The sequence below is a fragment of the Haliotis rufescens genome, unplaced genomic scaffold (genome assembly GCF_023055435.1).
Source record: "Haliotis rufescens isolate VD_foot unplaced genomic scaffold, xgHalRufe1.0.p SCAF_8, whole genome shotgun sequence".
NCBI classification, from domain to species: Eukaryota; Metazoa; Mollusca; class Gastropoda; order Lepetellida; family Haliotidae; genus Haliotis; species Haliotis rufescens.
Genome location: NW_025964372.1, coordinates 37737796 through 37762998, shown reverse-complemented (window position 1 = coordinate 37762998; position 25203 = coordinate 37737796). Strand labels below are relative to the sequence as shown.

General features: G+C 42.6%; 1 protein-coding gene across 1 annotated transcript in view; it reads left to right on the top strand.

The window, feature by feature from the left end:
• Positions 1-9341: 9341 nt before the first annotated feature.
• The window catches only part of LOC124138372 (cholesterol 7-desaturase nvd-like), a 46912-nt gene continuing 31050 nt past the window's right edge, over positions 9342-25203 (top strand). The window contains exon 1 of the mRNA XM_046504979.2: positions 9342-9854. Within this exon, the coding sequence (XP_046360935.1) occupies positions 9398-9854 (457 nt within the window). The 5' untranslated portion in view covers positions 9342-9397. The remainder of the gene's footprint in view (positions 9855-25203) is intronic.

Here is a 25203-nt window from a genome sequence, read left to right as displayed (position 1 = left end):
TCGCATCGCTTTTGTGTCTAGCAAACCCGTGCTCGAGGGTTTCACCGAGGTGGTAAACGCCTGACACCTGCATCACTTCGGGCTTTCCTGCCACATCAAGCTGACACGCCGTGATATAACTGGAACACTGTTCAATGAGTCAGTGAGTGAGTATGGTTTTACGCCGCTTTTAGCAATATTAAAGCAATATCAAGGCAGGGGAGAGAGAGGAGGGGGGGGGGGGGCAGAAATGGGCTTCGAACCCGGGTCTTCGGCGTGACGAGCGAACGCTTTAACCGCTAGGCTACCCCCGTCGCCCCGAAATACTGTTCAAAGCGGCGTTAAACTCACTCACTATAACAGCCTGAGTCAGTATGACGTCCTCTCGCGCCACTAATATGTCATGTGCACATCGAGACCACGTCAGGAGGCGGTGAATCATTCTCCCACAAACATGTGTTCCGTGGTATAGCGCCACGGCATGTCGGAGGAAATCATAAGTGACCACGTCGCAACACCCCATCTTGCCGAGGCAAGCGGGCCCATAGAATATATGAAAGCCTAGTTTCTACCCTTGCCACATCAAGGCCACTTTTCTTGGCTCGACCCTGGCGCCACCTGGCGTAGATCACGAGTTGTACCCCTTGTAAATGAAAACGGGACATCCAATCAGATCGCTGTTCTTATCTCGTATGGCTTCACAAAGATGGCGACTACCATAGGTGACGACCTAGTCGATCAGATAACGGATATTGATTTTGTGAAACGTTCTCTGATTGGACAATCGAAAAAGCGATTTAGCACAGGAAATTTGGCTTGATGTGGCAAGGGTGGTAAAAAGACTTTGATAATGAGCCTAGCGGACGTTCTTGCCTCAGGAGGATGTTACACCCACGAGTACGGTGCTTCGAAACAAAAGATCACATTGCATCAATCATCAGCGGATTCTGCCAGATAAGGGACACAACTCTCCAAACGAGCATCTCCGTGACCTGTGACCCGACATGTGATCTTGAGTCAGTTAGGTCTAATGAGTGTCCCGGGTATTGTCACGTGGGTGGAGGTTTGGGTGTGCATTGTGGGAATTCGATTTACTTCGGGTGTTTCTGTTGGTATAAAGTGTGTTTGTTTGTTTGTTTGTTTGCTTGTTTGTTGTTTAACGCCGCCGTTATTCCAGCTATATGACGGCAGTCTGTAAATAATCGAGTCTGGACCAGACGACCCAGTGATTGATTTCACGAGCATCGATTCTCGCAACTGGGATACGATGAAATGCATCAACCAAGTCAGCGAGCCTGACCGCCCGATCCCGTTAGTCGCCTGTTACGACAAGCATAGTCGCCTTTCACAGCAAACATGGGTTGCTGAAGACCTATTCAACCCCGGATCTTCACGGCTATGGTATGAAGCGAAACAGGTTATGAGAGGTGAGATTATTCTCCTCTCACGACTTCACCAGCTGATGCCCGTCTTCCCTGCGGCGATCGGTGACGTCATCTCCGTAAGAAATCGGATTACCGGAGAGTCGCGACCTTGGAGATCCGCTAAATTTAAGCTGCGTGTTTGAATTCACACAGACTGTATAGTTTTAATACTGCGCTGAATGAGACTGCATACCGCTGATTGCTAAATACCTGTGAACTTCAGTTACGAAACATTAAGGCGATTTATGACTTTTGTTTGTTCTTCTTCTGTATAGTACATTTAGAAATGCTTAATGAAGTCCATTACGACTATTGAATTGAATTCTTTAATTGTCGTGTGAAATACAGTGACTGGGGGTTCAGGTAAACCTCACGACCTGATACTTAAAACGCCATGTAATTATCTAATAGTATTAAAATATATTAGTATCAGCTTCGCAGGGATAGAGCGACTAAATGATAGGGTTGTTAGGCCGGGGCGGGAAACACCCACACCAACACAGAAAGCACCAACGCCAAATTCGCTAGTCTGTCGTCCAGAGCCAAGAGAAAAAAAATAAAATGAGTACAACTTAAGTCTTGAATTATTTGGCAAGTCAAGATTGCCTGAAATTAAGGATTGTGTTGGGCCCCATTTGGATTTCATTATTTTTATTTTGTAGATGTATATTTTAAGTAAAATAACTTTATTTCTGGGAATATATGTCCGTGTACAAATTCGCGAGCGAAAGTAACACCCCCACCCCCACCACACCCCAACAACCCCACCTACACCAACACCCACATCCACAACAACACGCACACCAACACCCACAACAACACCCACACCCACAACAACACGCACACCCACACCCATACCCACCCCCACCCCCACCCCCACCCCACACCCACACCCACACCCACACCTTCTCACCTTAATCAATGCCAACGCCTCATTGTCGAAATGAACGCGTAAACGATGATGGACAAGTGTGTTGACGACCTGTTGGAGAACCCGCCAGACATACTGCCTACGAATATGTGGAATATCACTGGGCAACAGACATCTTTGTCTCGAGTATGACAAGACAAAGAAAAAGTATCTCAGTTAGAGCTACGAAATCGACTCTGGCGCACACACACCGTGTCTTGTAGAGACTTAGAAGGCTAATCGATCCATGGACGAAATTGTGATAAGCCAGTCTTAGTCTGGCATATGATAACAATAACTGTTCTTGACAAACTGTCTCCCTCCACGTGTAATCTGGTTATTTCCAGACTAGCAGAGACACTGTAATTGTTCAATTCCGCTTCAGCCAGGCCATCGGAGCCGGCAGTCAAAATCATCATTAATGACGTCGGGGTCTGTGATAGAACGTCCAGTACACAAGCCGGAGATATTGTTTTTGTGATTGGAGAGTGGCTACCCCCAGCTGACCAGGGGGCAGTGAGTGCCGCATGGCGATCCATCACGGTGAACGCCCGTCTCCTAGGGCTGATCTATTGGGGATGCGGCAAGACATGGATGAGGTTTATGATTTGCAATCATACAGACACCTACTCAAGCTCGGATGAAGTTGATCTGAAGATGTCCAAGGACTTTTACCATTGGTGCCAAAACAAATGGATTATGAAAATATGTTTAGACAAATACAGTGTAACACCTTTAACTGCCGGGTTTAGAGTGTTTAAATGGGATAGAGTTGTTTTTTTTCTTCTTGCTTAGGCTTGGCCTACAATTCGAGTCTGTGCGTTGTTATGGCAACGGTTGGTCTGTCGGACACTCTGGATTGATTCGGAAGCTGTCGCGAATGGGATTCATGAAGAAACGTGTAGAGAGACTCACGTACTCCACCAACCAATTTACACACTGGAAATACCAACTTTCACTCAGCCACCGCACGTAGGACCGCTCACACACACACACACACACACACACACACACACACACACACACACACACACACACACACACACACACACACACACACACATATATATATATATATATATATATATATATATATATATATATATTTACCAACATACAACGAACATCCATTCATCCACGACCATTTCCCACCATCCCACCTCCGCACAGATAACCATCAACCACATCCACCAAGTCACCCACTAACCCACTAACCCACTCACTCACTCACCCACCCACCCACTCACCGCCCCTCCATTTCAGTCGGCCCTAAACCCTAAATAAACTTCAATAAACTCACAGAAAGTGTCAAAATGTTCAACTTCATTAAACATAAATACCAACATCAATATCCATCAAACAAACGTCATGTATTTGTTCCACGTGTGCTGTAAGGGGGGTCGCAGTATAAGGAGACCCGTGAAGATCCGGGGTAGAATATGTCTTCAGCAACCCATACTTGCCGTGAAAGGCGACTATCCTTGTCGTAAGAGGCGACTAACGGGATCGGGTGGTCAGGCTCGCAACAACAAACAACAAACAAACAAACAACAACAAACAAACAAACAAAATAAGGATGGGTAATGGCTTGTCTTCAGCGTTTCATAGTTCACGGCTTCTCGTGGTGATTCCACGTTTGTTGTGAGTGAGTGAGTGAGTATGGTTTTACGCCGCTTTTAGCAATATTCCAGCAATATCACGGCGGGGGTCACCAGAAATGGGCTTCACACATTGTACCCATGTCGGGAGTCGAACCCGGGTCTTCGGCGTGACGAGCGAACGCTTTAACCACAAGGCTACCCGACCGCCCCACGTTTGTTGTGTGAGCCGACAACATTCGTGACCAACTCGTGTTATTCCGGGACAAGCCGAATAGCGGGTTACGGAAAGGGGCGAGTGGTGACGAGTGAGCCGACCAATGAGGATCGGGTGGTCAGAACGTTGGACCTGACAGATTGTCCGCCGTCGTGCCCTTCTATATGTATCGCTGCTCATGACATTGATCACTTGTTCCATGATTACCAGCCGCCGTGAAAGAGTTGGAACATTGCCAATTCTGGCGTAAGACATACATTGGTGGATCCACATTACAAAGATATAGCAGGCCCAGCACGATTGATTCGTGTAAATCAATACTTATTTTGCTCAAGTTTATTATTTATATCAATATAGCAGGTAACAAATTATACGCAGACACATTATTAATTGAAATGCCAGTAACTTAAAATCCGGGCAAAAGAAACTATACTCTCAGTTGATTTAGTGAGTGAGTTGGGTTTAACGCCGCTTTTAGCAATATTCCAGCAATATCACGGCGGGGGACACCAGAAATGGGTTTAACACATTGTACCCATGTCGGGAATCGAACCCGGGTCTTCGATGTGACGAGCGAACGCTTTAACCACTAGGCTACCCGACCGCCCCCTGACTAAAGTGAAGCACCATTGGTCAAACATATGTGAACTGTGGAATTTGAGCACAAAATGTGTATTCCAGTTATATCACGGCTCAGTTGATTTAAATCATATGTTTCATAGTCAATTGAAAATATCTTATTTTAGCGATATTATATATAAATATGAACTGTACTGGCGCTTAGTAAGCACTCGAAAAAAATGCTTCTACAATGTTTTATTCTTTAAAATATAACTTGATTTAAAACTTCTAAAAAATAAAAAAAACATTGCATGATACAAACTGCTGATAGGTATCTCAGACATCTAAATTTTGAAAATCAATAAATTTTCCATTTTCGGCACAAATTTTGAATTTAAACATGGTAGGGGCCCATTGCCTGCAAATTCACTTTTTACCCCAGTCTACATTGAGCCAATTTATTTTTAGGCGCAATTATCCAACCATTGATTACTTTTTACAAACTGTTGCACAAATGATCGATGGTTAAATAGGCATAATCAAATTTAACAACAGTTCTTTCTATTTTCAATTACATCAAAAACAAAATCGGTATACTTCTTTTGCCCCCCCCCCCCCCCCCCCCCCCCCAGATTATACACTTGAAAACCGGATTTGACCAAAAAATTACAAACGTTATCAAAACGTTACTAGGTTGAAAACAGTCACCGACACACAGCAAAAAGAAAGTCCAAAACAAATGCGATACCCGTATTAATTACATCACCATCCAATTACCATTTCTTGTTTATGTCATTTAGCCACCATCAAAAATGGGTGCGTGTATACTTTCTTTGTCCGGCAGTGTATTCCCTCATTAACGTCGTAGTGGACTGATCCAGCTTAGACTGATCCTTTACTTTATTTGCACACCTGTCTTAAATCCCATCTACCACTCACGACTACGTCAGGTGGAACATAATAATATACAAGTATTCGTGAAACTTAAGATGTCATCTGTCAAGGTTATGAGTATAATCATATTAATATCAATACCAGATACGTAAGGGTTTAGCTACGCAAGCCCATTAGTGCAAAGGCATTTTTTACTGTCTTGAAAATTCAAGATACTGAGTTGAAAATTTAAAAACTAAGTTGAAAGTTCAAGTTGCTATCTAAAGCATTCAAGTTTTTGTTTGTTTATTGATTTGGTTAACGTCGCACTCAGCAATATCCAAGCTGTATGACGGCGGTCTGTAAATAATAGAGTCTGGACCAGACAATCCAGTCATTGACATCATGAGCATCGATCCACGCAATTGGGATACGATTGCATGCATCAACAAAGTCAGAGTCTGACCACCCGATCCCGTTAGTCGCCTCTTGCGACAAGCATAGTCGTCTTTTACGGCAAGCATGGGTTGCTGAAGACCAATTCTACCCCGGATCTTGAGGCGACTATGCTTGTCGTAAAAGGCGACTAACGGGATCTGGTAGTCGGGCTCGCTGGCTTGGTTGATGCATGTCATCGATCCCAACTGCGTGAAGCGATGCTCATAATGTCAATCACTGGATTGTCTGGTCCAGACTCGATTATTTACAGACCGCCGTCGTATAGCTGGAATATTGCTGAGTGCGGCGTTAAACAGCAAACCAACCAACCCCGGATCTTCAATTCAAGCTTCAAGTTGCAAAAAAAATGTCATAGTATCTTGAAAAATATTCAAGTACATAAGCGGAAAATTCCAGAAACTATGTGGAAAGCCAAGATAAATGAAACAACAAATGAACGAGGACGCTGTTGCCAGATAAGAACTTCAATTTTCAAGAAAAAAATAGTGGCACTTATTGGCTTCCGTAGATGGCTGTAAAAGAAAATGAACATTAGAGTTTGTATTGCGCAATGATAACATGTCCACTCATATCCCCACGTGTCTACGTGCAGATTTGCAGGGCGACTGAACCTCGCGTCCTCACTAACCTAAAACATGCAATACACTTCCCCGTGTCTGTGTGAATACACTTGACTTGTGTGCGCGGGCACATCACTCTCGGGCCTTATCATCTCGCTTCTCATCTCAGTTTACATCCGGGTTGCTGGATGTCAGAAAACATCAAAAACTTTGTAATTACTGAAACAAAACTTTATTCTACTAGCTCCACTTGTTTCTCGTCCTGACACGTGACACACATCACAGACTTTAAACGTGCGGTGGTGGTAGTAGCGAATGAATAAAACTTTTGAAATTTAAAATTAAAGACTATAACGTTTAACAAACTGCCACTCCCAAACAAGCCTATTACCTCATCGAGGTGAAGGACGGAGGGGTGAAATATATTATATATTTGTCACAATTCGAATATTGGCTTTTTTATTACTTCTAAGTATTGATATATTACTGAAACATTTTCAAAACGTTGCCATTTCTTCTAACCAACTTAAGGCTTTTTCAACACAGCCATGAAAAGGGACCCCTCTCGCCAATCTGACAACAAACGAAACGGGAAGGATTAAATCTCCATTATCAGCCTTGGTGACTGATAACACCATCAAGCCTTCTTTTGTCCTCAAATAAATTCATCAACCACAGCATCAGTGTTGGTCCAGCAGCTATTATATGCGACACAATGATGTTTCCCCGCACTGTGGTCTGAGAGGTTTTTCAACAGGTGCACAATGTAATCCCATTGTGAGAATGTATTCCGACTATACCCACCCCCTGGTGGGACGTGATTACCCCGATTGTACTGCATAGTCCACACTATAGCGAGGACCCAGCGGCGACAGTTTCCTCACGCCACGTGACATGATGGGATGTGTTGAAGCAAGGTGATAATTGGGGTAGAAGTAGCGAATCTTCAGAGCCACTTTTGGATGTCGAGGCCAACTTGAATCTTTCATCAACTCATATTTTATAACTGTACAGATATACTATGTGTCGAAACACTATATTATTTTAATTAATATGTAAATGAAGAACGTAAACCAACCGGCTGAAATTCAGTGGCCAAAGAGCGAGTGAGTGAGTATGGTTTTACGCCGCTTTTTGCAATATTCCAGCAACGTCACGGCAGGGAACACCAGAAATGGGCTTCACACGGCGTACCCATGTGGGGAATCTAACCGTGTGTGAGTATGGTTTTACGCCGTTTCAGCAATATTCCAGCAATGTCACGGCAGGGAACACCAGAAATTGGCTTCACACAGCGTACCCATGTGGGGAATCGAACCTGAACCTTCAGCGTGGCAACCAAATGCATCAACCGCTCGGCTACCGCACTGCCCTTACAATGAATAGATTAAATAACGGGCTGCAACATTAGACGACTGAGTTGTCTCCCTTCGATAATTTCGTTCTTTGAGTAAGTTATATATCAAGCAAATTAGTAATTTAATAAATGATTATCTCATCCAATGTAATGCCTGGTAGTGGAAGAAGTTCATTGAAGCGCCGTAAAATGAATACATCTCGTATGCGCCATAAGGTGTACGTGACATAACGAGCGTTCCGTAACCAAGTGGAATGAATCGCTTATATTCTTTCATGATTATGTATCAGGGGGGAGGGGGGGATATTCCCGAGGATTTGTAAAGAAGTATAAATGACTGATTAAGTGAGTTAACATCCATCATCACATCGTCAGTATGTCATCCTCATAGCCGGCTCAAATGATATATTCACGATTATTGTGAGCAGTAAATGGTAAGGTAAATATCACAGATTCGAACATAAAGCAGATTGATACATGTAAACAATATCAAGGCAACGTGTGGATAAGTGAGTGAGTTTATTTAAATGTTTGTTTGTTGTTTAACGCCGCACTGTCAACCAAGTCACCGAGCAAGACCACCCGATCCAGTAGATCGCCTCTTACGAAAAGGGGTGTGCAGAGTTGTGTCCCTTGGCCACGCCAGAAACCTATGATTGTGGGTTCGAATCCCGGTTCGCCCGATTATGTTTCCAGGTTTGTCAGCACCATACCCGTGCTCGTGGGTTTCACCGAAGTGGTAAACGTCTGAGACCTGCATCACTTCGGGCTTTCCTCCCACATGAAGCTGACACGGCGTGGTATAACTGGAATACTGTTAATAGTGGCGTTAAACCAACTCACCCACAAACTCTTACGAAAAGTATAGATTGCTGGGGACCGTTCTAACCCGGAATCCCCACGGGGGTCAATCAAGCGAGTCCCCGACTCCCTCACCGTGAGATATATCTCTGACAATACTTGACAATGGAAGCAATAGCCCATGAACTCAAACCCTGATATCCGCTGTCGTGTGTGTCCCTGACTGTCCTGTACGCCAGCCGTTACATGTCTTGATTCTTGATTTTCTATGGGTACAGCCCAGCAATACAGCTAGGCCTCACCTAGACCTGATGTTGATGTGTTGCTATGGTCAAATACTACACAAACGTAAAGCCTTTCTTTCTGTATGTGAGTTGTCCTTTATCTCTCTGCCTGGAAACAAATTACAGTCTAACTATGGATTGTCGATTACGCTATTGTCTTCAATGAACGAGCGCCACCTCATTGAACACTGCTAATTTGAGATTTAACGCCGATATAGCCGTCACTATTTGACTCGCGGCTCTCAGCGTAAACAACCCCCGGCGTCGACACTGCTAGTCACGTGACTACCGCGTTCGTAGTAACAGCGAGGGTTGGTGGGGCTCATTTTACTGTTGGCAGTAGGAGAGCACGTTGTGAGGTTTTCGCTGTGATCATGTCGGCCTTACGAGGCAACGTCGCTACACTCGGCTTGGTGTCCGTGTTTATTATTGCAGTCTCCGCATCGGTGACAGAGAAGCTCTTACAGGTGTCACTGTTCCGAGTCGGTGAATTATGGATAAGCGCATGTACCGCTTTCATGTCTAGTCTGGTGTCGTTGATCACCACAGTGCCAGATTTCACGTGTTGGAATACCTATTTGTATCTATCACTAACATGTGCAGTAGGATATTTCGGATATAAAATTCTCTTCACGCCTTTGAACCGGGTACGTAAGTTGGGCGATGTCGGGTATGTACCCGAGGGAAGCTGGAACAAGAAGGAGGTGGCGAATATGGTCAGGAAGCGACGCCAGGTGGGGGAGATCCCCCCGGTGTACCCCAACGGGTGGTTCGGACTGATGGAATCCTGGAAAGTCCAAGTGAAGGAGGCTGTCAATGTGAGCGTTCTCGGTAAGTCATTTCAATCATTAAATGTTTAACTAAGACGGTTAAGACAATGCATCTGAAGAATGGTTAATGGTTTGTCAGTGGGTTTTAGTTTGTGTCCAACTTGAACCTATATTCCATATCCCGATACGCTATGAAGGAGATCCCCAGTATGACACCTGGCCTATATGCATGTATATGTAAAATCGTTGTGAGCGTGATCATCATTGAACTTTGAGGCGGATCTAGGATTTTGAAATACAGGATGAGGTGCACATTATAACTATGACTTGGCCGAGAGCGCAGTTAACATGTAAAGTCTCTCTCTCTCTCTCTCTCTCTCTCTCTCTCTCTCTCTCTCTCTCTCTCTCTCTCTTCTCCGCCCCATGTGGTTTCAAAAGATCCCCCAGATCGACCTTAACAATCGATATAGGCTATAGGCTCTCTGTTGGTCATGCATTCCATGTATTAGAAAGTACATAATGTATAGACTCAATACCTTCTGCAGGCAAGGTCTCTTTCTGTGGACTAACGTGACAATGTTAAGTAGGTTACAGATCCATTGACTAGTTTTCGAACACTTGCCTTTCGTTGACTTGACTTCTCAGCGTTGCTGGAGTAGATTGATCATTGTCACGGAAGAAAAAGCTGACATCATTTGAAAAACACTTAACAGAATACGCATCACTGCCCCCCGCGTGATGGAATCACGCAATCTTGGCTTTGGTATCAGGAACGACTGATTTAATTTCTTACGCTTGTGGAGAGATGAATGTCTTGAGAGGAGGAACGTGTTCAGTGCAGTGGTACACTACCAACGTGTTATAGTGATACTTATGCGAAACCAGGAATATTGAAACTTGTATTTATGATTATTTTCACTTAAATTGAGGTTAGAAATGTGTCAGTTCCAGGGCAAAAGGCGACTGTGCTTGTCGTAAGAGGCGACTATGCTTGTCGTAAGAGGCGACTAACGGATCGGGTGGTCAGGCTCGCTGACTTGGTTGATACATGTCATCGATCCCAGTTATGTGGATCGATGTTCATGATGTCAATCACTGGATTGCCTAGTCCAGACTCGATTATTTACAGACCGCCGTCATGTGGCTGGAATATTGCTGAGTGCGGCGTTATACAAAAAAAACAACTATGGTAACACTGAAAACAATGTGTAACGCCTGCAAGCATCCAGTGACATTTACTGAGAATATCTCCATCACAAACTGATCAGCACAGGCCGATGCGTCCCTCGCTTCTATCATAGATTACCGGATCTTTTACCCCAGTACGACCTCTCTCTTTCGGTTACCGTAATACAGTAAACTACGTTTATAACGAACACGCTTATAACGAAATGAGGGATACAACGAACTGGATTTTGTCCCATCCATTTGCTGTATATACGCTGAATATATGCTTATAACGAACTACGGTTATAACGAAATGAAATTAGTGGTCCCTTTGAGTTCGATATAACCGTAGTTTACTGTCTAATCTTCAGTCCGCCTTGATGTAGCTGTATCACTGCCGATGTCGTCGTAACGCAGCCGATGTAGCCGTAACGCTGCCGATGTAGCTGTCAATATTTAAGAGAATTATATGGTTTATTTATAAGTTGGAAAAATTACTAAGATCTGTTTATTCCGAAAGGAGAATCAACAGATTCTCGTGATTTCTCCTTTACCGATTGTAGTTGTTCCCTGAAGTGAAAGAAATGGGTGGGATAGTGTAAAGTATGGAATGGAATACTGGAATGGAATCTGGAATGAGACAAATGGAATATACTCTATTTACAAACAAGTCTTCTCTCTTCTAAGACAGTTTATAAACAGATGTCCCCGACATGTGACAAATCAGCTAAGGGACGTGGGTGGCAGGTTCTCACTCCAGCCATTGCCAACAGCGTTGAGGAAGAGGAGATATACATAGACGATGAATTAGTTGATTCAACACACTAATGGACTTACGGAATCGGGTGGTCAGGTTCACTGACTTGGTTGATGCATGTCAACGATCCCAAATGCGTGGATCGATGCTCATGATGTCAATCACTGGATTGTCTGGTTCAGACTCGATTATTTTACAGACCGTCGTCATATAGCTGGAATATTGCCGAGTGCGTCGTTAAACAACAAACAAACAAAGAAACACTCTAATAGCCTATGATAATCTAATGAAGCACTGCAGAACACCACGTCAAAGTATACACAATTTATGTATAATATCTTCTTTAATACTGTAAAGGCGACGTTTCGGTATAAATCCTTGTACTGTTGTCAAGCAGCCTTACCGTGTATAAACGGTCAGGTGAGTATATTCCATTTTTTCTCATTCCAAATTCTATTCCAGTATTCAAAGCAAAACTCCATTCCATACTTTACACTATACCAAATTGTGTTAACTCCGACACACTGGTATGGAGCTCACGTGAGATGTATACCATCGTTAACACGGACCCGAGATCAAAGGGTATTTTTATATTGTGTGAAATTAGATCTACAGGCTAATTAAGTCATTTGTGAGTCAAACACAACAGAGCTGAAAAGTGACCCATGTTTTCTGTGTACAATCGTTGTTTGTCCTTTAAGGGTTAAATGCCATTGATTCAAGAAAACATTTCGTTCCGACGTCTTTGTGAACACGAGGCCACAAGCACCATGGGGACATAACGAGCTATAAGAGACTGTTTCAAAGGCTCCGTGTCCATTAAACATAACAGTTATTGTGTAAACATAAAAGCACTAGGGTAATTTACTTTGATTTATATCACCGCGCGTCAATCACAACGTGGTAATTATGCCCTCAAATCGCGCACCGACACGGAAACACGTGAATTAGAGGGGAGGTGTCTGTATGAATACATTGACAGTTCAACTTTCAATAGAATGAAACAAGTATGATTTGACTTCAAAAAGGAACTAAACTCACATGTGTAATGTCAAGAGAACAACAACAAAAAAGAACCCGGAAATGGCTGAAAGACATGCTACAACGCACGTTTCCCGGCAGTTGCACACCGCACTTAAACAAACTCGCGGCCTTCGCCTCGATGAGCCATTCGGAGGAGTGTCTTAACGAGCGAAATGAACCAAGGAAAGCGGTAATGTTAAATTACGATGAAGTTTGTGTTGCTAGTGTTAACAGGCGGGCGAATCAGACATGTAAACCACACCACTAACAGGAAACGAGGGGTTGGGAAGAAGTGGGGGAGCCCTTATCGACTACAAGCGGCGGTTATAACCAGGAGATTATGGAGGGATGGGTTTTATGCAAGGGATTATCTAGCGTGTATAGAAGTGTTGGGGGTGTTTGTTGGGGCTGTAGTTATGTTTATACGAGGACAAGAAGTATGCAACGTGGATTGTGATAATCCGGGAGGTATTAACAAGTTGAACACTATGAGATAATTAGCTGCCATTGCTGGGGGCCCTCGTTTTCAAAACGCCAGGCTGTCAATCTGATTAAGTATACTCGTGAGTATTGTTCACACTCGGTACAAGTGCATTCCTGCGTATACCAATACTGGTGCACTAGTACTCACTCACTCACTAGCGAGCGAGTGAGTCTATAATGTGTAACGTTTACGTCAGTAATAAATAAATGACTACACCCGTCTCCATAGATACCGTTTTATTACAACTCGTGTATTTCAAAATGTATCTTTGACGGACTTTACATAACCAAGTATGTCAATAATACAAGTCTTTGAAAGGCATTTAGAAGTGATACACACAAGGAAGAGAATTGATGAATATCAGCTTCTTTATCATGAGGAACACAACGTTTCGGAGTATATGCACTTACTCCTCCATCAGGTATATGATTGCCAGGAGGCAGAGAGCATATATGTACATGTAAGGACAACAAAAGTAATAAGATAACTAAGGATGGAAACTTAACAAGGGAAGCCAATAGATAATTGGCTTAGATAGGCGATTAGCAATAGACAATAGAAGCCAACACTTTACAGTAATTAGCGCTGATAGTTATAGACAACTAGAAACCAGGACTAAACCATCACTGATTAGTAATTGACAATGGACAATGGGAGGTCTGGGTAAGTAGCAATCTTGTACTTAGCTATAGATAGGTAAAAGAATAGAAGTAGCAATGGACAAATGGAAGCCAGCTAGATAATTGAAAGATCAAAGCAATAAATTCCAAGCACTAGGCAGATAGGTCTCTTCCTTATGTCAATAATACAGTGTTTATGCATCTCTGGTGTTTTGTGAACACATCGTAGTGTCTGTCAGGAGAAGAGTGGACGTTGTAGAGTTGTACAATACCACCGACGCCGCCATTTGAATGACCTACTAATGACAAGTATAATCCTGTCCGCACCTGATGTTATCACACAATGTGTTATAAATGTCTATAGTTACTAAGCGAATGATCTCTTCACGGCTGGGTTATGCAAATAAGAATATTAACCCACTCGCAACTCGGTACTATGGAAATATTGCCAAGCATTGGAAATAACAATATTATATCAAGTCTGTTTAACACTCAAATCAAGCCAAATCAACAACCGTTAATCCGACAATCGGCTTTATCCAAAATTAAAGATTAGAACAGATTAATTCATTCGACACAGATAATCTCTAGAATTGACTTTAAATCTGCCCAAAGCGGCTGTAAGGCCCCATGTGTAGTGTACATGGCGAAAATACTAGAATACTCGACACATGCTAGGTCCAGATGGACTGGCGTATGAGGCACGAGTACCCGACCAGGGGAGATAACTCTCATGTTCACTTGTCTAACGTGTTGCTAACAATGACACGAGACGGTATAGTGGACTCATTTAGGCTTAGTTGTGTAAGGCAACGCAATTCGCCGTGCAGAGTTACGTCCCTTGGAACACACCAGGAACCTATGATCGTGGGTTCGAATCCCGGTTCGGCCTAATTGTGTTTTAGGTTTGTCAGCAAAGTGATAAACGTCTGAGATATGCATCACTTCGGGCTTTCCTCCCACATGAAACTGACACGCCGTGATATGACTGGAATATTGTTCAAAACGTCAAACCCAACTCACTCACTATATCATAAACATGCCGACAGCGCATATACTATGCTTGTTTATTTAAAATAGGATATGTACATGCGTATACTTTCTCATGCAAAATAACACATAAACCGTAAAGATATCTCTCTTTGCAAACACAAAATATCATATACACCGTACATATACCTCTCCTTGTATACACAAAATATCATATACACCATACATATACCTCTCCTTGTATACTCAAAATATCATATACACCGTACATATACCTCTCCTTGTATACTCAAAATATCATATACACCGTACATATACCTCTCCTTGTATACTCAAAATATCATATACACCGTACATATACCTCTCCTTGTATACTCAAAATATCATATACACCGTACATATACCCCTCCTTGTATACACAAAATATCACATATACTGTAAATATACCATTCCTTGTATACACAAAATACCCATATACACTGTACATATACCTCTCTTTTTACACACAAAATATCACATATACCGTAAATATTCCTCTCCTTGTGTACTCAAAATATCACACACACAGTGTGCTCTTACCAGACTATGCAAAATACTGTAGACAACGCATGCGTATTTACTAACATGTACTTTCTTGTTAGTATACAACAGTAACAACAAACAACGCTTTCACGCAGCCACTTACATTGCATACAGTTACAACATACAGTGCAAGTCACGTCACATTGTACAGCGAACACAGCGCGACCCGAAACAAATTGTTGCGTTAAATAACGCTCCCAAAACCCTGCAGAATTTCAGACCCTAGTTTAATGTCATCATGACTGGGCAGGTGCACACGCTGCATGTTGAAACAAAACAATGCTCTAAGTTTCGATCCAACAGTCCAAGTCATACAGGATCGTGTTTATTTTAGATCTCGTATTGCCACAGTTAAGCAACACACGCTCGTAACTTGATTAGGCGTATTGCTTCTGTTACACGTTCAGTCTTAAGAATCCATGCACGTTAAATAATTCTGTAAACTCAATTTTACGTTTTAAATTATATTTTCTTGTGGATAGAACTTTTAAAATGATATAAAAAATGGAAGGAAATGAGTGATGTTGTCCTGAACAGTTCCTAATCTGAAACATAAGCATTCAACACCTGTCGGAGATACAGGTGGCTCCTCACTGCGTACTTAGCCCACGTGTGGACAAAGATGTGAACGGAGTTGACACACTGAATCTGCTGGTCTGTCGGCCTCGGTAATTACCCGTCATGTTGGGAGTTTATAGAGTACTGCAAGATAAGGTCAGGCCCCTTCTGTGCCCCCCTCCACCTGTTATAGGTGTGGGTGGGGGACAAGACAGGCAGGGTTCGTGTAGTGCGATTGTGTTTCTTGAACACGATTATTAAATAAAACATTGTGATGAGTTTCGCACAAGCCTCATCCCTGTTTCTGGTCTAAAGGCGTGGGCGTCAAACGTGCAAGTCACGTTTCCTTCTCACGTGTACGCGGGAAATGATTGTGTTCAATGATATGCTTATTCGGGGCCCTTCGTAGAAAATGCCGATCTAGCATTTTAGCTCGTTCATGGAAAGTAGAATTTCACAGAACGAATCGATTAGAGAGTTTGGCAAGAACATACTTGACCCAGATCTCACGTGTGTGTGAATACAAGTAGAAACAAACCTATCACTGGTCACTTTATGACAAAATACAACTATATATGGACACATTAATGGCCTGGCATTGTATTCAAAGATATATTGGCACATTAAGAGAATGATATTGTATTCAAAGATATATGGGCACATTAAGAGAATGATATTGTACTCAAAGATATGTTGGCACATGAAGAGAATGATATTGTATTCAAAGATATATGGGCACATTAAGAGTATGACATTGTATTCAAAGATATATGGGCACATTAAGATAATGATATTGTACTCAAACCATTTGTATATATTTATATATTTGACAGAGCGCCAAAATGTTTGCCTTATGATGTACACTAGTCCTGCACAATGACTGTGGAATATATATTTTTTTGTGAAAAAAAATAATCTGGATACAGATCAGATATCAGTTCGCTGTAGAGAGTTCGTTATATACGTAAATTGTATATGATATTATATAGGAGATAAATCGGGGATTTTTTAACAGTTCGTTGTATCCGTTTGTTCGCTATATCCGTGTTCGCTATATCCGTGTTCTATAGCTACTGTATGTATACGAAAGCAAGTCTAGCCTGCTCCAGCTAGCTCTATACCCTATGCCACCAGCATCGGGAAAATTATCTGTTTAAGTTTAGAGTCGAGAAGGGTATTGTGTAATACAAGATTTCATAGACTAAATGTTAGTTTTGATGTACCATAGTGGACGGTATTACTACTTAGGATAACTAATGACATCTTTAAAATATCTAATGCGTTTCTTAAGTGCTAAGAAAATATATTTCCCTAGACTGTTGAGTAAAGGCGGATTTGAACTTGAGAATAGCATTGTAAGTTTGTGTTATTTACGTTGTATAATGTGCCACTTGTGTTTACACCAACCAAGCACAGGGAAGGGGCAACGCGTCCTCACATGCCCGGGTCATGATATTCACCATTCGCATCCATGGAGGAATCTAATTGGAATAAAAGTGAATTGAGTTCATCGAATCAAAGATCAAGCGGTAGCTGCATCCTGTTGATTCAGTCACACTACTGTGACACGCTGGATCGGCGTCGTGCACAGTGAATGTCACCCTCCCCCCCCCCCCCTTCCCCTCCGATTCTCTGCGAGTGTTGGTGTTTGTGCGTGTGTGTGTGTGTGTGAGAGAGAGAGACGGGGGGAGAGAGAGAGAGAATGATGGTTGTTTGTTTTGTTTGTTGTTTAACGCCGCACTCAGCAATATTCCAGCTATATGACGGCGGTCTGTAAATAATCGAGTCTGGACCAGACAATCCAGTAATTGACGCCATGAGCATCGATCCACGCAATTGGGATACGACATGCATGCTTCAACCAAGTCAGCGAGCCTGACCACCCGATCCCGTTAGTCGCCCCTTACGGCAAGCATGGGTTTTCTTCCGGATCTTTACCGGTCGAGAGAGAGCGTGCGTGCGCGTGCGTGCGCGTGCGAGTGAATGTGTGTGTGTGGGGGGGGGGGGGGGTTGAAGGAAGGGTAGATGATGTCAGGATGTGAAAGACGGGTAAGCAAGCGAACATATCTCAGACGGTCGACGTATCTAATGTGGTCACCGAGCCAAGTAGTGTTTATACTCGCTAGTCTTGTCACAAACCGATCTTTATTATCAATGTATACAAGTGGATCAAATATGACAGTTAGTGCATGAATGGCACCTTACATTCTGAGAGGAAATTATGTTACCGCGCTTCGAATCCTATTTATCAACGTTTTGCTACCAGGCCGACACCAATTACGCCACACACACACGCGCTCAGCAATATTCCTGCCGTGTGGTGGCGGTCTGTAAATAATAGCCTATGGACCAGACAATCCAGTAATTATTATGAGCATCGATCTACTCAATTGGATACGAAGACATGCATCAACCAAGTAAGCGAACCACCCGATCCCGTTAGTCGCCTCTTACGACAAGCATAGGTTGCCGAAGACCTATTCTACCCCGGATCTTCACTGCGGTAGACAAGCATAGGTTGCTGAAGACCTATTCTACCCCGGATTTTCAATGGGTAGACAAACATGGGTTGCTGAAGACCAATTCTAATCCGGATCTTCCTTGGGTAGACAGGCATAGGTTGCTGGACCAATTCTAATCCGGATCTTCCCTGGGGTAGACAAACATGGGTTGCTGAAGACCAATTCTAACCCGGATCTTAACTAAGGTAGACAAGCATAGGTTGCTGAAGACCTATTCTACCCCGGATTTTCAATGGGTAGACAAACATGGGTTGCTGAAGACCAATTCAAATCCGGATCTTCCCTGGGGTAGACAAACATGGGTTGCTGAAGACCAATTCTAACCCGGATCTTAACTAAGGTAGACAAGCATAGGTTGCTGAAGACCAATTCTAATCCGGATCTTCAATGGGTAAACAAGCATAGGTTGCTGAATACCAATTCTAATCCGGATCTTCCCTGGGTAGACAAGCACGGGTTGCTGAATACCAATTCTAACCAGGATCTTCACTGGGTAGACAAGCACGGGTTGCTGAATAACAATTCTAACCAGGATCTTCACTGGGTAGACAAGCACGGGTTGCTGAAGACCAATTCTAACTAGGATCTTCACTGGGTAGACAAGCACGGGTTGCTGAAGACCAATTCTAACCAGGATCTTCACTGGGTAGACAAGCACGGGTTGCTGAAGACCAATTCTAACCAGGATCTTCACTGGGTAGACAAGCACGGGTTGCTGAGCACCATCTCTGTCCCGAATCTTCACGGGAACCTTAACGCTACCACATCGCAATTAATAAATTTCTTTAACAATTAATTAATTTCCTTACAACAGTACTGGCGCCGTTATATCACTACAGCCACCCAATCTGTCTGCGTGTTACTACCATACTACTGTTACACCGTTACCTTGGAGGCTAATGACTAAAGGTGGACCTGAATGTATCACGCAGCTATCCATTATGTATGTCAGCCTAGCTCATCATTAGCAACATCACAAACAAATCCGTGGTGTGGGTTGCTAATCACACAGTCTACGGCCTCTTCAAGACTGGAGACTCCGGGCATAGACTAACATCTAGTCTCTGAAATGAACATATCGTACATAAAAAAACAGTTGTTCAGTTATCTTAATAAAAATATAATAAAAAGGAGCCCAGTGACTCTCTTCATTTTCAGATACCTGATACTGCAGTGATCTAGACTTGCCAAACATTATAGACTTGCATGGGCTGTATTTGATATATATTTGTATCAGGGTCTGTAAGACAGACTAACATGCATGCGGGCACAGCATGCGATATATGGTTTTGATCGACGAAACTCAAAAACAAAAGAAATCTTGCAATGTGTATAACAGTGTCATTAGACGGCGGAGACGGGGATCGTGTGGTTGTTGATACCAGTCCTTTTGATAACTCACACTTAAAGACAAATATACGTTTTCTCAAAGTCTTGATATTTTAAAAATGTATAATTTATTCAACTGTCACATCAGGTATATGTGCACATGGCTTGGAACTGTAATAGCAATAATATACTAGAAAGAAGTTTTCCAATTATTGGATTGTGAAGACACTACCCACAGTTCGTCTCGTATCCTGCGCTTTGTGGTTCAAGTGCTCGCTCGTCACGCCGAAGACCCGTGTTCGATTCTCCCCACGTGTGAAGCTCATTTCTGGTGCCCCCCGTTTCAATATTGCTTGAATATTGCAAAAAGCGGCGTAAAACCATACTCACCCACTCTTCACTGAGTTGAATATAAATGCGCACGTTAACACTTTATCCTAATACTCACAAATGTAAACTTAAATACACAATAACCCTTACTTGGTTGAGAGTTGCTCGATATAGAATAACATGACATAAAAACAAAACTTGCGCATCTTGCAAAATATCTTCCTGATAACTGTGCGGATATCAGTCGAGTCATTTACTTCATATACGCTTTCGTTCTTGTTGGAGAAGTTCTTGACCATTATTTAGAGACACTTCTTAATCAAACAAGTATGTAATGTCGAGCATGGCGTTATTATAAAACGAAGGGTGGGGGGGGGGGGGGGGGGAAAGGGGTGGTGACCCAGTCGTCTGAGGCGCGCAATTCACTGTGCAGAGTTGCGTCCCTGGGGCGCGCCCGAAATCTATGATCGTGGGTTCGAATCCCGTTTCGCCCCAATTTATGTTTCCAGGTTTGTCGACACTATAACCATGCCTGTGGGTTTCACCGAAGTGGTAAACGTCTCCGACCTGCATCACATTTGGCTTTCCTCCCACATCAAGCTGCCACGCCGTGATATAACTGGAATACTGTTGAAAGCGGCGTTAAACCCAACTCACTCATTTACTTGTTCTGTGGAATTCCCTTCAATTTGTCATCAGAAACTGTGGCAATCTAAAATCATTCAAGGCACAGCTCAAAACCTATCTGTTTGCATAAATCTTTGACTGAAAGCGCTTTTGAGCACAAGTTTGGAAATTACACTATGTGTAATATCTAATTTCATTATTATTATTATTATTATTATTATTATTGTTGTTGTTGTTGTTATCTATGACTTGTTTCAGTTCATTTGATATTTAGATTGAATTAAATCTTTGCGTCTCAACGCTTAAATCAACCACTGCTGGCGTACCGCGATAAGACTCAAACACAATGACCAAGCTACACCATAGAGGATGTGATGGGCACTGTAACCTTCCTGCGTCCTTTCCCCGACTTGAAGTTTTTTCCTTGATGAAAATCACTCGACTACTTCCTCCTGTCAATAAGAAACGCCCTTTGGAAGACAGGGTTGTCATGTCGGGTCGAGGGATTGCTTTAATGGGTCACTCGCTACTATACGTCACTCAGCGTATGAGAACGCCATGTTTGTTTAGCGAATGATTGAACATGGTCTGGACCCTGACTTGTTATGGCAGTGTCTTGGTTACCGGATCGCTTGTCACCTGCCACACCCACTCGGCTTCTTGTCCTATATATTGAGCATATGCATACCGTCTTTCAGCAGTGTCTCATTACATGTATGAACGACATGACGCCTATTTAACATGAATGGGAGACTTTATGTACCTGTCCTATCCTCCATTTCATTGATAAACCGACCGAATGTTTGGTTTGTTGTTTAACGCCGCACCCAGCAATATTCCAGCTATATGACGGCGGTCTGTAAATAATCGAGTCTGGACCAGACAATCCAGTGATTTATATCATGAACATCCATCCACGCAATTGGGATACGTTTATATGCATCAACCAAGTCAGCGAGTCTGACCACCCGATCCCGTTTGTCGCCTCTTACGGTTGCTGAAGATCTATTCTCTACCCGGAGTCTGATTACAGGTAACTACAGAGTGAGCTTCATCTTCTGTATAGTTACTTTGGGGGGGGGGGGGGGGGGGGGGGGGGGGGGTGGCGGTCGGGTAGCCTAGTGGTTAAGGCGTTCGCTCGTCACGCCGAAGACCCGGGTTCGCCTAACTCAATTTCCACAGGTCATCGTAGTTTAGTACGAACAATGCGTAGAGATCGTCCTTGTGGGTCATGACAAATCCATGGGTACGACGCCGATTGTAATCCGTAAGATCGCTAGTTTCTTTTCTTTCTTATACTGTCGTACGTTTAGATTCACACATTCACTATTCCTATTTCCGTCATTTCGACACAAGAGTCATTAGTCACCACCACACCACACAACCACCCCCGACTTCACACATAACGTTAAGGTCCGTAGGTCAATGTTCACTCATAATATTAATGTGGGTTGTTGACAAATCCATGGACCCGGATGTCACGGAGATTGATCACCTTTATCCGAAAGAACGCTATTTTCTATTTTTTTTCACATAATTCTTTTTATATTTAACCATTCAACATTCCTATTTCCATAGCTTTTAACACACAAATCACAGTCCACGTTAACACAGAACGTTAAGACACGAATATCTATGTTTTTTTCATTATATTAATATTAATAAAATTTACCGTGTAAATTAGAATATTACGTCCAGCTACAGACATAAACAAGCGACCAAAACAACGTTTATTCCCTTGATACTGAATTGTTTTTAAATTATTTATTTATTTTCTATGTGTGTGTGTGTGGGGGGGGGGGGGTCTTTTTTATGAGCAAGCGAAATTTAAGTAGGCCGTAATCACTGGTTGCCTAACGTTGATATAACATTTCCGGAAACCTGTTTTCGCGATCTTTAGTCCAACGCGAGACGCACTTAAATCTGTAGCAGTCTCCAGCGGTCTCATCTCACCCCCATTCAACCCCACACACACTCACACATGGACACACTCCCGACAGGGTGCTACATGCAGGTTAGTGTTATAGAATGTGTGAGATCGTGCGGGAATGTCCCCTCGCCATGTTCTCATCGCGGGCGAGACGACATGAGATCAGGTCGCGTGTTTCATCGCTACCGAAATAACTCGAATCAAAAAGGGACATTGTCTTTTATCCGTGTTAATTCCGAGGTCCCCAAGTCAAATATTTGAGGGAGTAGAGTCAGATGACGGGCATGTAGTGTAGCAGGACTCAGGTGGCTGGGCCGCATGCCGAGGTGAGGAGGGCCCGACGCTCATGACGTCGTCTCTCTCTCTCTCCCCCCACCCCCCACCCCCCACCCCGCCCCGCCAGACACACACACGTGTGTTGCAAGCCATCCCACCTGTGGGTCAGGTGACCACTACGCCCAGTTCGTCGTCCGTTGCTAATTGTTGCTGATGATGCTGATCTAAATTCATTATCATAACTTTTACATAACCCCAACCTTTACGTGTTATTACGTTGGTGGTTTAACGCCGCACCCAGCAATATTCCAGCTATATGTCGGCGGCCTATAAATAATCGAGTCTGGACCAGACAATCCAGTGATTGACATCATGAGCATCGTTGCACGCTACCTTTGCATACTCACATCCAGTACACAACTAGATCCAAGTATTATGTGACTGCATGACTAGATCCAAGTATTATGTGACTGCATGACTAGATCCAAGTATTATGTGACTGCATGACTAGATCCAAGTATTATGTGACTGTGTATCACTACATCCAAGTATCATGTGACTGTGCATCACTACATCCAAGTATTATGTGACTGTATTTCTACATCCAAGTATTATGTGACTGCATGACTAGATCCAAGTATTATGTGACTGCATGACTAGATCCAAGTATTATGTGACTGTATCACTACATCCAAGTATCACGTGACTGTGTATCACTACATTCAAGTATTATGTGACTGTGTATCACTACATCCAAGTTTTATGTGACTGTGTATCACTACATCCAAGTATTATGTGACTGTATTTCTACATCCAAGTGTTATGTGACTGTATTTCTACATCCAAGTATTATGTGACTGTGTATCACTACATCCAAGTATTATGTGACTGTATCACTACATCCAAGTATCACGTGACTGTGTATGACTACATCCAAGTATTATGTGACTGTATCACTACATCCAAGTATCACGTGACTGTGTATCACTACATTCAAGTATTATGTGACTGTGTATTTCTACATCCAAGTATTATGTGACTGTATTTCTACATCCAAGTATCACGTGACTGTGTATCACTACATCCAAGTATTATGTGACTGTATTTCTACATCCAAGTATTATGTGACTGTGTATCACTACATCCAAGTATTATGTGACTGTATCACTACATCCAAGAATCACGTGACTGTGTATCACTACATCCAAGTATTATGTGACTGTATCACTACATCCAAGTATCACGTGACTGTGTATCACTACATTCAAGTATTATGTGACTGTGTATTTCTACATCCAAGTATTATGTGACTGTGTATCACTACATCCAAGTATTATGTGACTGTATATCACTACATCCAAGTATCACGTGACTGTGTATCACTACATCCAAGTATTATGTGACTGTATCACTACATCCAAGTATCACGTGACTGTGTATCACTACATTCAAGTATTATGTGACTGTGTATTTCTACATCCAAGTATTATGTGACTGTGTATCACTACATCCAAGTATTATGTGACTGTATTTCTACATCCAAGTATCACGTGACTGTGTATCACTACATCCAAGTATTATGTGACTGTATCACTACATCCAAGTATCACGTGACTGTGTATCACTACATTCAAGTATTATGTGACTGTGTATTTCTACATCCAAGTATTATGTGACTGTGTATCACTACATCCAAGTATTATGTGACTGTATTTCTACATCCAAGTATAATGTGACTGTATTTCTACATCCAAGTATTATGTGACTGTATCACTACATCCAAGTATCACGTGACTGTGTATCACTACATTCAAGTATTATGTGACTGTGTATTTCTACATCCAAGTATTATGTGACTGTGTATCACTACATCCAAGTATTATGTGACTGTATTTCTACATCCAAGTATCACGTGACTGTGTATCACTACATCCAAGTATTATGTGACTGTATCACTACATCCAAGTATCACGTGACTGTGTATCACTACATCCAAGTATCACGTGACTGTGTATCACTACATCCAAGTATCACGTGACTGTGCATCACTACATCCAAGTATCACGTGACTGTATATCACTACATTCTTAAACAGTGCTGTTATTCCATTTGGGATACTCTTGTTATTTTGCCGCTTAACGCTGTTGTTATGCAAACGTAATGATACTGTTGAAATGATATTGTGTTAGCACTGTGGCTGTAAGATATTAGAAAG